This window comes from Natrix helvetica (genome assembly GCF_964273705.1).
Source record: "Natrix helvetica genome assembly, chromosome: 1".
In the NCBI taxonomy this organism is placed as follows: Eukaryota; Metazoa; Chordata; class Lepidosauria; order Squamata; family Natricidae; genus Natrix; species Natrix helvetica.
This window is the reverse complement of record NC_138548.1, coordinates 205,069,569-205,084,447: the sequence shown is the minus strand read 5'-3', so window position 1 is coordinate 205,084,447 and position 14,879 is coordinate 205,069,569. Positions and strand designations below refer to the sequence as shown.

Below are 14,879 nucleotides of genomic sequence, written 5' to 3'. Positions count from 1 at the left end.
TATGACAAACTGAATGATACCTGCACACTAATCCACCTTCCCCCACTTCAGATAGGATTACAGCCTTCAGGGATTATATCCAATGAGTTTGTCTCAACTAGTCTTATTATGAACTATGTGGTTATTTCATTGTTCTTTATTCTTAAAAATACTGTATACTACCATATTTTTCAGAGTATAAGGCGCACCTTTTTCTCTCAAAAAAGAGGGTGAAAATCTGGGTGCGTCTTATACACTGAATACAGCATTTTTGGCTTACCAAAACCCCGCTCCCTTTGCAAAAATGGACGTGCAGAGGGTTTGGGAGGCTTGCAAAGTGCTCCTGAGGGCTGGGGAAGGCAGAAAAAGCAAAAAATTGGCCATTTTTGCCCCCCCCCCAGCGTCCATTAGCACTCTACAAACCTCCCAAAGCCTCTGCATGCCCACCCCTTTTTTTTTTGCAAAAAAATGAGGCGTGCAAAGGGCTCGGGAGGCTTGCAGAGTGCAAAAACTGTTTTTTTATTATTTACCTCTTCAAAATCATGGTGCATCTTATACTCTGAAAAATACGGTATTTTTTCCCAATGAAATTGCCCTTGTTACAGTAAGGTAGAGCTAAGTCCTTTTGGGAGGAGTTCACTTTTGAATATTTCCTATTATAAAGATTCTACATCCAAGAAGAAAGTGTCAGGAAGTTTGAATAGTTGCCCATCTCACATTGATTCTGCTGGTTGATATTGAAACACCCCTCCAGGTATAAAAAGTAGCTCTTATTGAAGACATAGAATATTGCACCTTTTAAAAACTGTGGTATCAGCATACAGCATATATACTTACACAAGAAATCCAAACATACCCAAAAATGACTGCTCTTGCTAACATCTTAGTAACCCATTTTTAGCTTTTCATTTGGGTTAACTTTTGTCTTCACTTCAAGGCACCCTCTATTTTGATGAAATGCTAAATGATATTTTAGTGTTCATGTTTTAGAAGAGTCCTCTAGTTCAACTCTCCACTCTGTTGACGCAGCTGCAATGACTTCAGAAGTGCTCCTGCTTTTAACTAAGCACAATTTACTATTATGTACAAAATGAAAAATATAGTTAATTTTAATCATGGTTTATTGAAATAATCCAACCTGAAATCACAGTTTATAAAATGAATTTAACTTAGTACACCATTGCTAAGTGGTCACAATTTAGGGATCAAAATAAACGCAATTAATTATTGTGAACATTTATGGGAATACTTTCACATCAGTGACGTGCAGTCAGGTGCGGCACAGTCTCACCGCTCTCATCATGAAAAGAAAAAAAAATGTAAAAGGAAAAAGCTGAGCTAGTTGCTGCCTCACCGTGGATGACTCTGCTTAACTGTTAAAAAAAGCCTCTAAAAAAGTGCCCTCTACTATGAGGCAGGAGAGCTGCATGCCTCCTCTAGTCTGACTTTAGGCATTTTATGATCACTCGAGCAGAGTTAAGCAAGGGTTAAAAGCCTAAAAATTCCTGACTAAGTTGAGGCATGCAGTTCTACTGCCTCATAGTAGAGGGCACTTTTTAGAGGCTTTTTTTTAACAGTTAAGCAGAGTCATCCACGGAAGCCAGGCAAAGAGCCATGCTGTAGCACACACACTTTCCCCCAGCCTCTTTCTTTTGGAAGGCTCAGATCGGCTCCCCTCAGGCTTCTCTGCCTCTCCTCTCACTCCGGACTGCCAGCATTAGGTGAGTGGGTGGGCTTTATTGTGTTCCAGGCATTTCCCACCCAGACAGCAGGCTGCATTTGCAATGGTGGAGGTGTTTGGAGAAGGCAGCAGGAGAATGGGGGAGATGGCAGAGGAGCTGCTTTCAAGCCACTGGAAAAGATATCCAATCCAATTTGTGTGTGTGTGTGTGTGTGTTTGAGAGTGAGTGAGAGAGGGAAGGGGGTAGGAGAGATAGTCCAATCCAACTTGTGTGTGTGTGTGTTTGAGAGAGGGGGAGGAAGGGAGAGAGGGAGGAAAGAGGGGAAGGGAGAAGAAAAAGAAAATGAAAAAAGGAAACTTATTTCGCAAAGGAGAAAAACAAATGCTGTCATTTTAAATTGGAACTGAGCATGCCTGGCTGTGGAATTCTGGGAGTTGAAGTCCACAAGTCTAAAAATATTTGAAACCCACCACTGTGTCAGTGCCTCACCAGCCATAAACTTTACTGCACGTCACTGTTTCACATAACACAAATTCTGCCGTGACCCATTCATAGTCTGCTCTATTGTATATCAAGTAGAGTGGAGGCTTCTATCTACCCCCATAACGGCAATTCATTTCTGCAAATAACGGATGAAGCAGCCACATAATTTTGCCTATTCTTAAACAAAGCATAGTACTTCTTGAATGCCACCATGCCATCACTGAATTCGTATATCGCACTGAACCAGGGTTGCTCAGTTCACACGGCACACTAATTCAGAAACCATGGTTAAATAAAAACGGCTGAGCTTATATAAAACAAAACAAAAAATCATAACACTTCTCTGCATCTGTGCATGTAAACCCAGCTTCTTGGCTTCTTCTAAATGTCATTCTTCCTTAATTATCTATTTTATTATTCAGCTAATTTTTCACAACAGTAAACATTATGCATCATAAATTCTAGAGGAAATTTGCATTTACTTCTTGGTTTTATTTATTGGTGGTAGTATGGCTTAATGCTGCCTAGAAGGGGTCAGTGGCTAAGATGCTGAGCTTGTCGGTCAGAAAGGTCGGCAGGTCGGAGGTTCGAATCCCTAGCACCACGTAACGGAGTGAGCTCCCATTACTTGTCCCCGCTTCTGCCAACCTAGCTGTTCGAAAGCACGTAAAAAATGCAAGTAGAAAAATAGGAACCACTTTTGGTGGGAAGGTAACTGCATTCCGCGTGCTTTCGGCATTTAGTCATGCCGGCCACATGACCACGGAGACGTCTTCGGACAGCGCTGGCTCTTCGGCTTTGAAACGGAGATGAGCACTGCCCCTTAGAGTCAGGAACAACTAGCACATATGTGTGAGGGAAACCTTTACCTATGGCCTAATAAGGCAAAACTACCAAGGCCTAAATATACAGTAGATGGCACTAAGGAAGAGCAGCAATAAAGCAAAACCAAGACATTCATATCTGAAACCAACATCTTGCACAATGGGGCAGATGATAGGGCCTACAACTGTTATAGCCACAACAGCTACTGTTGCGTGGATAAATGGGCTTGATGTCAAGGGACAATCTGGAGCTGCACAACTAGCATATACTGGCTGGCCTCACCTTAAAAAATGCCAGGTCCTCTTTGAAATACCTCTTTGAATGTCTCTGAAGCTGGCAGCAGTAATGTATAATGTGGCAGTCAGACTGACCTGCACAACACCAGAGGTTGGTTCCTGCCAGTTCTAACCTCTTCTATAGAAGAGGTTCCACAAATCTACAGTGCCGTTTAGAACCGATTCCAGCTCCCTCCCCCCGCCCGTCCGCACATCATCAAGATGAAGAGCCAGAGGAGGAATTCTGGGAGTTGAAGTCCACAAGTCTTAAAGCTGTCAAGTTTGAACACCCCTGGGTTTTTTTTCTAAAGGGTTAGGGGTGCAAGGGTCTTTTAACTTGACAGCTTTAAGACTTGCACACTTCAATGCCAGAGTTTCCGAGCCAACATTTTGGTTGCTAAGCAAGAGCGTTGTTAAGTGAGTTTCACCACATTTTACAAGTTGGCCATGCCCACCCAGTCACATGACTGCCAAGCCACTTCCACTCAGTCACATGGCCAGCAAGCCATACCTAGAGAAGAGGTTCTAAAAAATATTGAAACCCACCACTGCACAACACCCATGCAAAGTATCATAGCTCAAGAGTTTGCAGTTGAGGAACAGTTTACTTAATAACCCCATTGAAATTTATGAAAAGAGCTTGGGCGGAAACTTTCAAATGTTAAAAAGAATAATCAGCCAAAGCAAGCCCCAAAGCTGCCGTACTCAGAAAACAATACAGATCTAATTTTTTTTTCCTACTTCACATGCAGATTGTTAAGAAAAGCACATTCCTTCCTTCTTTCTTTCCTTCAGCCATCCATGGCAAAAGAAAGAACAGTTCAGGTTTCCATTTGAGAAATGATGTTAATTTGCCCTCTGGTCTAGTCATGCATTCCTCCTCCATCCTCTCTCCCAGCAGGAACCTTGCCACACCTCCACATACATCTACACAAAGCCAAGACAGCTCATCATAACAGAGAGAGCAACCCCCTGCATTCTTCTGGCTGTCTCTTAGTCCTCAGGGAATGATACAGCTTGAGCAATTATCAGTTAGAATATGGCTCAGTTCCCTGTAACTTCAGCTAAGGCAAAACAACCTCCTGCTGCTTTTCTTGCGCACAGCAGAATAATCCATTCAAATAACACACTGAAAGAAAATATATTTATAAAGCAGATTTACTGAACTATAAAAGCCAGTTGTTCTGATTACTTCTAGTTTGGCTTTGACTCTCAAGTTGTTTTTTTCAAAAGATTCCAACATCAACCATTTTTCAAAGGGCCTTGATGGGATTACATCTTTTAAATATGGAAGTTCTTGTTTCAGTCCCCAGTATTTCCATTTTTTTTTAAAAAATGAGAGAGTTACCGTCTTATGTACCTGTCTTCTAAAACCACCATCATGTCTAGGATGACATGTGAAGAGAAAATGCTAGCTCTGCTCATATTAATGATGTTCGAAACATCCTGTTCCCATAAAAAGCAAACCCTGGAGGAGGAATACTTTTTATCTACTGGTATGTTCCTTCTAAAACAAAAGAAACTTAACTGGTTGAATATAAGAACATTGTGTTATATGGAAGACGTGGAAGGAGTTATTTAGGAACAGTGTGGTAAACAAGAACACACAACGTCAAGAATGCCATCTATGGAATTGAATACAAGAATGAGTGATCCTTTAGAGAGAATGAATGAGGACTAAATTGCAAAACTAATACACCAAGGTAGAATGAACAAATTGGGAGGAAGGAGGCAACTGAAAAAGTCAAGAGGAAGTTGATTAAATTCTCAAGAGATGACAAGAAGCAACAATGGTTTGTACGGACACAAAGTTATGAAGACATAAAGTGAAAAGTGTTCAAAGGGGTGGTCCTCTTTCAACGACCATTCGTTCAGCAACTATTCAAATTTAACGACAGCATTGAAGAAGTGGAAGCTACAATAGGTCCTTGTATTTAGAGTTGTCACATTGTCCCATAATTGAGATTTGTGACCTTCCCTGCTGCCTTCTGACAAAGAAAGTCAAAGTCCCACAAAAGTAGTAGTACCTATTTATCTACTCACATTTGCGTACTTTGAACTGCTAGGTTGGTAGGACCTAGGGCAAGGATGGGAGCTCACTCCATCATGGGACACTCAGGTCTCGAACCCAGGCTGTCAGCTTTCCAACCAACAAGCCCACCTTCTTAACCTTTGAGCCATCGTGCCGCCTGTTACCTGTATAAACTAAATTTAATTCCCTTTTCTTTTGTCTTTCATTCTTTTATTCAGTGCCTCTACTTTTTCTGTACTTCTACAAATGATATTATCCTAAAATGGAAATGTGTTGCATATGTATGGAGGTTACGCGGCGCGGCCAGCGTCTTTGAAAGGTTCGGGGACCTCATAAGGCCTTTGCAAGGTCGCCGGACTTGCCTAAGATGCCTGGCCGCCAGAAAGCACAGGCGCGGGGATGGGAATGGTGACAGGAGCTTATGCGGCGCGGCCCGCGTCTTTGAAAAGTAGGAGAAAGAGAAGGAGAAAGAGGAGGTAGATGATAGTGGGATCCTTGCTGCTTTCTGAGCTTGGTGGTTTTCTTACAGACATTTCATTACCAAACTAGGTAACATCATCAGTGCTAGAAGGGAGTGGGGTTGTGGGGGAAGGAGGAGAACGATAGAAGGACAAAAATGAAAAAGAGAAGGAGATAGAGGAGGTGGAGGATAGTGGGATCCTTGCTGCTTTCTGAGTTTGGTGGTTTTCTTGCAGACGTTTCATTACCAAACTAGGTAACATCATCAGTGCTAGAAGGGAGTGGGGTTGGGGGGGGGGGGAAGAGGAGGAGAAGTAGAAGGACAAAAAGGAAAAAGATAAGGAGGGAGAGGACTGTGGGGTAGTCCGATAGTCCGAGACCGCCGTTGATTCTTTTACCAGCTGCACGGTCCATATGGACCTAAACCATCCCGGAGAGAAGACGGTGACAGGGAGACAAATCCTTGCTGGTCTCAGGGACACCGCAAAGTCCCTGATCAACCCAAGGGAAGTTCTCCAAGACGGCGGTAAACAGACAGCCCCCAGGCTGACAAAGTCAGAGACGGCTCCAGAAAGAAGGCAGTGAAAGTGAGTCCAACTTGTGAGATTTTTTCTTTGAGAATGATTGCCCAAAGAATTTTTTTTTAAAGATAAGTTGGTCCTTTAAGCAAAAGAACAAAGTGGTGAAATTTATCTTTATTTGACTGCCTTAGAAAGTTTTTTTTCCTTTTCTATGTAAAAGCATTTTGTGGATTGAAGTGATTGGAACTCTTCCCATTTCTCCTGTTAAGTGAATGAATTGATTTTTGTCTCCTATTCTGGGCTACCTTTATTTTTTGATTGATATAAAACTTTTTTTTTTACTTTAATAATCCTTCCTCTTACTGTTTATTAAATTTTATTAAAGACACTTAGAGATTTTTGCTTTCTTAAGTTTGATATGAATAAGAGAAAGTTGAATCTGCCATTCGGAAGCCAGAACTTGGTTTTTCTTTTCTTTTTTTGAAACAAAGTATCCTTTGCTCTATTTTCTTTGATTCTGTTGATGTTGTACCTAGAGGGTTTGAAGCTTGCCTGTAGAGACTGATAACGACTCAAGGACACGGACTGTTATCTTGCAGGTGTCTTTGTGGACTATTTTGGACAAGGGAAGGGAAAGAAAAGAAAAGATAGAACCCTCACTTTTCTGAAAAAATTAAAAGGATTTTATGTTTAAGCAAATTCAAAACAAAAAATATTTTTATACATAAAAGAGACATTGAAGGCAAAAGTGGCAGTGGATTTTAAACTTTTTCTTCTCTTTGGGAAATATGTATTTATATACAGATGAAGAAACCCTAAGTTACCAGGATTTTTTGGATGGAATTCTAAAGATATTGGAAGGATTTGAAAGATTTGATAAGAAGTTGGATAGATTATTGTCTGGCTCAATAAAAGATGAAGGGAGTGGAGCCTCAAAAATTAAAGAAGAGAGTGAAGATATAGAAGATAAAGACAAGATAGCAGATGAACCTAATAATGGAACACCTATGAGTGAAAGTGGAAAGGAGGGAACATGGAAAAGTGAATCTTATTATTATTATATACTTGATGATTTGGAGCTCTACCCCTTCTGTCAAGATGGATTTGATGATGGAATTAAGAAGAGAAACAGCCAAAGAAAGACATTTGATAATTAAAGACATTAATTTTAATTCCAGTTCAAGGGCAACAAGACTATAAGAGAGATCCTTCAAGCAAAAAAGTGTGGAGAGAAGTTTTTAAAAACTTTATAAAGAAGTTAATAAGAGAATTGACGCAACAACTGGCTAAAGAGATAAGATTGTTTTGTTACTGGAAAGACACAGGCTGATAATGAAGGTTGATAACTCAAAATTTAGTTAACCTTTGGTGATTAATAAGTAGGATTTTCTAGACACTTTTAGAATGTTTCCTTTAAAATGTTTATTTGTTAATTAATAACTCATTATGATAATAATAATGGAATAATAATCTCAATTAGTAAAAATAATTTGGAGATACATTGTAAAGTGGGACCTGGGGAAAAGATTTATCAATTTCACTAATACATTTTTGTTAGATTTTGATATAAAAATGTAATTTCTCTTGGGCACTTATAAACTTTACTAACAAATTTTTGTTTAGATTTTATTATAAAGATGTAATTTGGGGGGGGGGTGTCGGAGGGGAGGAGATGTGATATAAATGGCAAAAAAAAATTCTTTCTTTTCTTTAGATAACTATAATAATAATAAGGAAATGTTAATGGATAATGTTTAATGATTTTTATATGTCTTGGCATTGATAAAAGCAATCAGATGTAAGCCTTAAATAGTGAGTTGGGGGGAAAAAAGGGAATATGCTATAAAAGGGTACTTATTGGAGCTTTATAGGAATAGCAAATGAATGCCAGTAGGTGGTTGTGTCTTTAAATACAAATGATTCTAGATAAAAGCATATTTAAATAATTATAGCTAAATGAGAATGATGGTATATTGATGGAAAAATACATAAAGATTTTTTTATTTTAAAATGTAAATTAAAAATATGAAGGATGTATAGTAACGCACGAAATGTATTTGTAACCAATCAACATGCTTTCTACAAGATGTAATGAAGAATGTTTTTTTTGTGTGTGTTTTTGTTTAATTAAAAAAAGAAAAATTCGCGGACCTCGCAAGGCCTTTGCAAGGTCCCCGGACTTGCCTAAGATGCCTGGCCACCAGAAAGCACAGGCTCGTCGGTGGGGATGGCGGCAGGAGCTTACGCGGCACGAACGGTCTCCTAGGTCCTCCTAGGCGCTGCCCGCACCGCGCAAACTACCATCTGTCTCCCTGTGCTCAGAAAAGCAAGTCCAGGAAGGTCCTTTGGTGGTGGCAGGCATCCTAGAACCTGCCTACTAGCAAAAGACTTGCACGGGCTTCCTTTTCTGAGCACAGGGAGATGGACGGTATTTTGCAATGAGGTTGTAATGACGGGTCCTGGGTGCTCTCTGAGCTTGGTGGTTTTCTTGCAGATGTTTCATTACCAAACTAGGTAACATCATCAGTGCTAGAAGGGAGTGGGGTTGGGGGGGAAGGAGGAGAAAGACAGGACAAAAAGGAGAAAGAGAAGGAGAAAGAGGAGGTGGAGGATAGTGGGATCCTTGCTGCTTTCTGAGCTTAGTGGTTTTCTTACAGACATTTCATTACCAAACTAGGTAACATCATCAGTGCTAGAAGGGAGTGGGGTTGGGGGGGAAGGAGGAGAAGTAGAAGGACAAAATGGAAAAAGATAAGGAGGGAGAGGACTGTGGGGTCCTTTGATGTTCTCTGAACTTGGTGATTTTCTTGCAAGCATCTCATTACCCAACCAGGTGTCATCATCGGTGCTAGAAAAAATGGGGTATACAGAGAGGAGGAGGAGGAGGATAGCAACGACTGTGTGGTCATTGGTGCTCTCTGAGTTTGCTTGTTTTCTTGCAGATGTTTCATTACCCAAACCAGGTATTATCATCATCATCATCAGTGTTAGAAAGAGTGGGATATATTGAGAGGAGGAAGAGGAATGGGGGGGGGGGAGGAAGACGACAGCGGGGTCCTTGGTGTTCCCTGAGCTTGGTGGTTTTCTTGCAGATATTTCATGACCCAGCTAGGTATCTCACACCGATGACAATAAAACATCTGCAAGCAAACCATCGAGACCACAGAGCATTTTATTTCTTCATTTATTAAATTTGTATGCCTTCTGCCTCGTGGTCATCATGAACTCATCAGGACCTTCCACAATGACCGGCCTCAGAATTACATCTCCACAATCTCAAATTTTATTTATTGTGTATAGAATATTTTAATGGTTTTATTTTAATTTATTGTGTGTAGAATATCTTTTTTTAAAATTATTTTAAGGAAATTTTTATTTATTTATTGTTTATAGAATGTTTATTAGAAGAAATGTTATTCCTTTTTGCAAATGTGTTATTTGTGATGCAATATGTTTCTTTTAAGTGTACAGGTTGGTGTATGGTTTATGTGTCTCAAGATGTCTGCTTTTCTATGGGCAGGCCAGGTTGGTGCAAGGCAGCTTTGCAAGATTTTGTGTATTTCTGTGTGATTCCTGGCTGTTTAGGTAATTGTGAGTGGTTGCTGGTTCTGTGAGCTTCCTGGCACTGTCCTTTATAATTTCCCACAATACCTTGATGGTTTTTATTCCAGTGGCTTTGTCTTTCCTGTTATTAGGGTTAGGGAAAAAAACTGGTTTCATCTGCAGTCTTTTGGGGGGAAATTGTTATTTTTTCTTGTTTTCTTGGCACTGTCATAGTTTGTGTGTGTGGGTGTGTAATGTCTCACAGTTATCTGCACATTTTAACCTGCCGTCGATGGGAGAAGCGTCTGAGTGGGTGCGGGAGTTCATGGCTTCCATGACAGCCATGGACCTGACCCAGTTAATTCAGGGTCCTACTCATGAGGGAGGCCACACCCTGGACCTTGTTTTTGTCTCTGGCCAGTGGACGAGTGATCTGGGAATAGGGGATCTAGACATTATTCCCCTGTCATGGTCGGATCACTCACTTCTCCGGCTGGACTTCCCTGGTGCTACCCCCCGCCGCGAGGAGGCGGAACTGGAAGGTATTAGATGGTTCCGCCCCAAGCGCCTGATGGAACCAGATAGGTTCCAGACGGAACTTGGGCCACCCCCTGTGGACCTGACCCGCCCCCGGGTGGAGGACCTGGTAGACGCATGGAATAGTGCGACTACCGGGGCCCTAAACCGGGTGGCGCCTCTGCGGCCTCTCCTGCGGCGACGAACCACCCTGGCACCTTGGTTTACCGAGGAGCTAAGGGTGATGAAACGCCACAAGAGACGCCTAGAGAGTCGTTGGAGATCCTCCCGTTCCGAATTTGACCGAGCACAGGTACGAGCATATTTGAAGACGTACCTCGTGGCATTAAGAGCGGCCAAACGTCAACATTGTGCCGCTCTTATTGCGTCTGCAGATAACCGCCCTGCCGCCCTGTTTCGGGTGACCCGTTCCCTCTTGTTTGAGAGACCACGGGAAGCCCCACTACAGGGCAGAGCAGAGGAGTTTGGGAAATATCTACAGGACAAAGTCGCTCAAATCCGGACGGGATGGGCCCCTTTCAGTGGTCCAGTAGAGACGCCCGTGGCGAGTCTTGAGGGACCGCTCTGGGAGGAGTTCGACTCGGTTGCCATCGAGGATTTGGACAGGTTGCGTGGACGTCTGCGACCCACCACATGTTTATTGGACCCGTGTCCCTCCTGGCTTGTACTGGCATCCTGGGAGGTTACGCGCGACTGGCTCCTGGGCCTGGTGAACGCCTCGTTGGGTGAGGGGTCTCTACCGGCCGCCTTGAAAGAGGCGGTGGTGAGGCCCCTGCTCAAGAAGCCTTCCCTGGACCCAACGGACCTAGTCAATTATCGTCCGGTCTCCAACCTTCCTTTTTTAGCGAAGGTTGTAGAGAGTGTGGTGGCACAGCAGTTCCCTCGTCACCTGGAGGAAAATGATTATCTAGACCCGCGCCAGTCCGGCTTCCGACCCGGGCACAGCACTGAGACGGCCTTGGTCGCATTGGTTGATGATCTCTGGAGGGCCAGAGATAGGGGTTGTTCCTCTATCCTGGTCCTATTAGATCTCTCGGCGGCGTTCGATACCATCGACCATGGTATCCTGTTGCGCCGGCTAGAGGGGCTGGGAGTCAGGGGCACCGTTTTACGGTGGTTTGGCTCCTACCTCTCTGATCGGACGCAACGTGTGTTGGCAGGGGAGCAGAGTTCGACCCGGAGGCCACTCACATGTGGAGTGCCACAGGGATCGGTGCTCTCGCCTCTCCTGTTCAACACATATATGAAACCGCTGGGCGAGATCATCCGTGGTTTTGGGGTGGGATATCATCTGTATGCTGATGATACTCAGCTATACATTTCCACCCCGAACCACCCCAATGAGGCCGTCGAAATGATGTCCCGGTGTCTGGAGGCCGTACGGGTCTGGATGGATGGCAACCGACTAAAACTCAACCCTTCCAAGACGGAGTGGCTGTGGCTTCCGGCCTCCCGGTTCAACCAGGTGCTTCCATCTCTGGCCATTGGGGGCGTCCAACTAGCCCCCATGGAACAGGTGCGCAATTTGGGCGTCCTCCTAGATGCCCGGCTGTCCATGGATGACCATGTAACAGCCGTGGCAAGGGGGGCGTTCCATCAGGTCCGCCTGATGCGCCAATTGCGCCCCTTATTGGACCGGGATGCCCTACGCACAGTCACCCATGCGCTAGTGACGTCTCGCCTGGATTACTGCAATGCTCTCTACATGGGGCTTCCCTTGAGATGCACTCGGAGACTACAGTTGGTCCAGAACGCGGCCGCGCGGGTGATTATGGGGAGGACTAGATACTCCCCTGTAACACCTCTCCTGCGCGAGCTGCACTGGCTTCCTGTGGTCTTCCGAGTGCGTTTCAAGGTTTTGATTATGATCTTTAAAGCGCTTCATGGCATAGGGCCTAGCTACATGCAAGATCGCATCCTGCCCCACACATCCCTACGACCGATTCGCTCACACAGAGAGGGACTTCTCCGGGTGCCGTCCGCCAAACAGTGCCGGGGGGCGACACCCAGGAGCAGAGCCTTCTCTGTGATGGGCCCAGCCCTGTGGAATGACCTCCCCCGTGACATCAGGATTACGTCCGATCTCCGCTCCTTCCGTGTACAGCTGAAGACCCACCTCTTTCAATTATCTGGCCTGGCTCAATCGTAATTTTTCTCTTATTCCTCCTAACTGTTTTTTAAATTGTTTTTAAATGTTAAATTTTTAATTACATATTGAGTTCTTACAACTGGGGTATTTTAATGCTAATTTTAACTGTCTATATGATGTAATTTGTTACCTCCTCCGTGTCCGTGTCCGTGTATGTGTATATGTGTTTGGTATGTATGTATGTCTATTTGTTTTTATACATTTTCTATGTTTTATATGCTCCATTGTACGCCGCCCCGAGTCCTACTTGGAAAGGGAGCGGCTAATAAATTCAATTTATTATTATTATTATTATTATTAATAATGATCAAGTACTAATAATATTTCCCTATACATTTTAGTGACTTTTCCTTACATAATTGGTGTTTTCTTTCATACTTGTAGATTTCTAATTGCTGTTTCTTAGTTAGCAATTGCTAAAACAAATCCCACATGAACAAGTATTCAAAGCCTTCTTGATTTTAATTGTCAATTTATTCATTCCTGCACATTCTAATATTTATTCATTTTAATATCTTTGTTTTTCCCACTGTTGTGCAAACACAATTCCAGCAGCTGTTAACATGTGTAAAATTAAATATGTATTGTATTCCCTTTGAAATACAAGTAGTAAGTAGTAAGCTACTTACCTTCTGTAAGTAGCTCCTTTATTGTTTTGTGTACTTATTTTAATCTTATGTAACTAGTAAGTGCACAAATAAATTTCCTTTTTTATATCTTCTTTTTGTAGACCATCCATTGGAGCAAAGAATTCAGTGACATCGTCTTGGCCACTCCCATCCGGTCACATGACTGCCAAGCCACTCCCATCCGGTCACATGACTGCCAAGCCACTCCCACCCGGTCACATGGCCGCAAGCCACTCCCACTCAGTCACATGGCCAGCAAGCCACTCCCACAAAGCAGGCCACACCCACAGAAGAGGTTCCAAAAAATTTTGAAACCCACCACTGATTCATATGTCTTGCTGAAGAAAAGAACAAGCATTTGCATATGTTCATAAAAAAAACTTTGATTGAAGCCAAACTGGACATAGAGTACTTTTACTTACTGAGAATAATGATGACTGTCTTGATGAGGTTGATCATAGTTTCCTTGTAGCGTGGGTGAAATGTAGTATGCTTAGACATCCGAGCCATCTTCCTCTTGACGTAGATGAATATGTGAGTGTAGACAACCACCATAATGAGGAAGATAAACAGATTGGAAAGTGCCCAGAAGGTCAAATACCTGCGGCTGTAGAGAGGAGCCATTGTAGAGCAATCATTCAGCTGACACAAACAGTGCCAGCCATATGAAGGGATAAGACCCAGTAGCAGGGCTGTTATCCAGATGCAGCTAATGAGAATAATTACCCTCTGATTGGACATTTTGCTATGGAGCTGCATGGTGAAGATTGTCTGATGACGCTCTACTGCAATGGCTAAAAGGTTGACTACTGAGGCAGTCAGACTGGTGTCCAAGAGGCTCTGCCTGATAAACCAAGTCTTGAGAGAGAGCTGAGCTGTCCTTGGCCCAGTGTGGAACATCAGGAACATGTATGCAATCCCAGCAAAAAGATCAGCTGCAGCTAGATTCCCCAAGAGGTAATAGATAGGATAGTGGAATCGCTTGTTGATAACAATGGCTGTGATGACCAGCAAGTTGGTGAGCAGTACAATGATGCTGACTGTCAAGCCAAGGGCAACCACCAAAATATCCTTGGATCTCCATTCATGGAATAGCTTTTTCCCACTGTTGTTATAGAAGAACTCTACTGTCATATTATAATAGCACACAGTCATCTTTTCAAACAGTCAGGTCCTGATTGGGAGAGAGGGAGAAATGAAATGACACAATCTGAGCCTTTAAAGAGAGAACAGAAAATAAGGGGGAGGGGAGAGAGAGAGAGAAAGAAATGAAGTTTACACAATCTTAACTTTTAAAGAGAGGATAAAAGACATCTCTAGCCAATGTCAAGATCTCTGCCCACTTTGGACTTAATTTACTCACCAATCTTCCACTCAAGAAAATCCCAACCATTAAGTATTCCCATGATACAATTATGACCATATGTCCCAATTCACTGAAGATAAACAACCAAAGACTTTCTATTCTACCAATAATTGAGAATGATCTTGAAGAGATCATAAATGTTATACATCTTCCATGTATGTAATTAGAGGGAGGAAATCCAATACTCTCCAGCTATGTATCTCCAATTATTTATTTATTTATTTATTTTATTTGATTTCTAGACCGCCCCCTCTCCCCAAAGGGATTCGGGGTGGTGTACAGGTACCAAATTAAAAACCTTACAAATAATCATAAATATAGTTAAAATCGAATTAAACTTTAAACCCCTGTACAAATTTATAAAAATTAAAAACTTAGCCTAAGACCAAAATTTAAAAA

The 14,879-nt window shown here is 42.6% G+C and overlaps 1 protein-coding gene across 4 annotated transcripts in view; it reads right to left on the bottom strand.

Annotated features, from left to right (window-relative positions):
• The window catches only part of LPAR2 (lysophosphatidic acid receptor 2), a 53,041-nt gene that overhangs the window by 5,854 nt on the left and 32,308 nt on the right, over positions 1–14,879 (bottom strand). For all 4 annotated transcript variants that reach the window (XM_081957442.1, XM_081957444.1, XM_081957445.1 and 1 more), the window contains exon 3: positions 13,537–14,288. In XM_081957442.1, coding sequence (XP_081813568.1) covers positions 13,537–14,269 — 733 coding nt within the window. In that variant the 5' untranslated portion in view covers positions 14,270–14,288. The remainder of the gene's footprint in view (positions 1–13,536; positions 14,289–14,879) is intronic.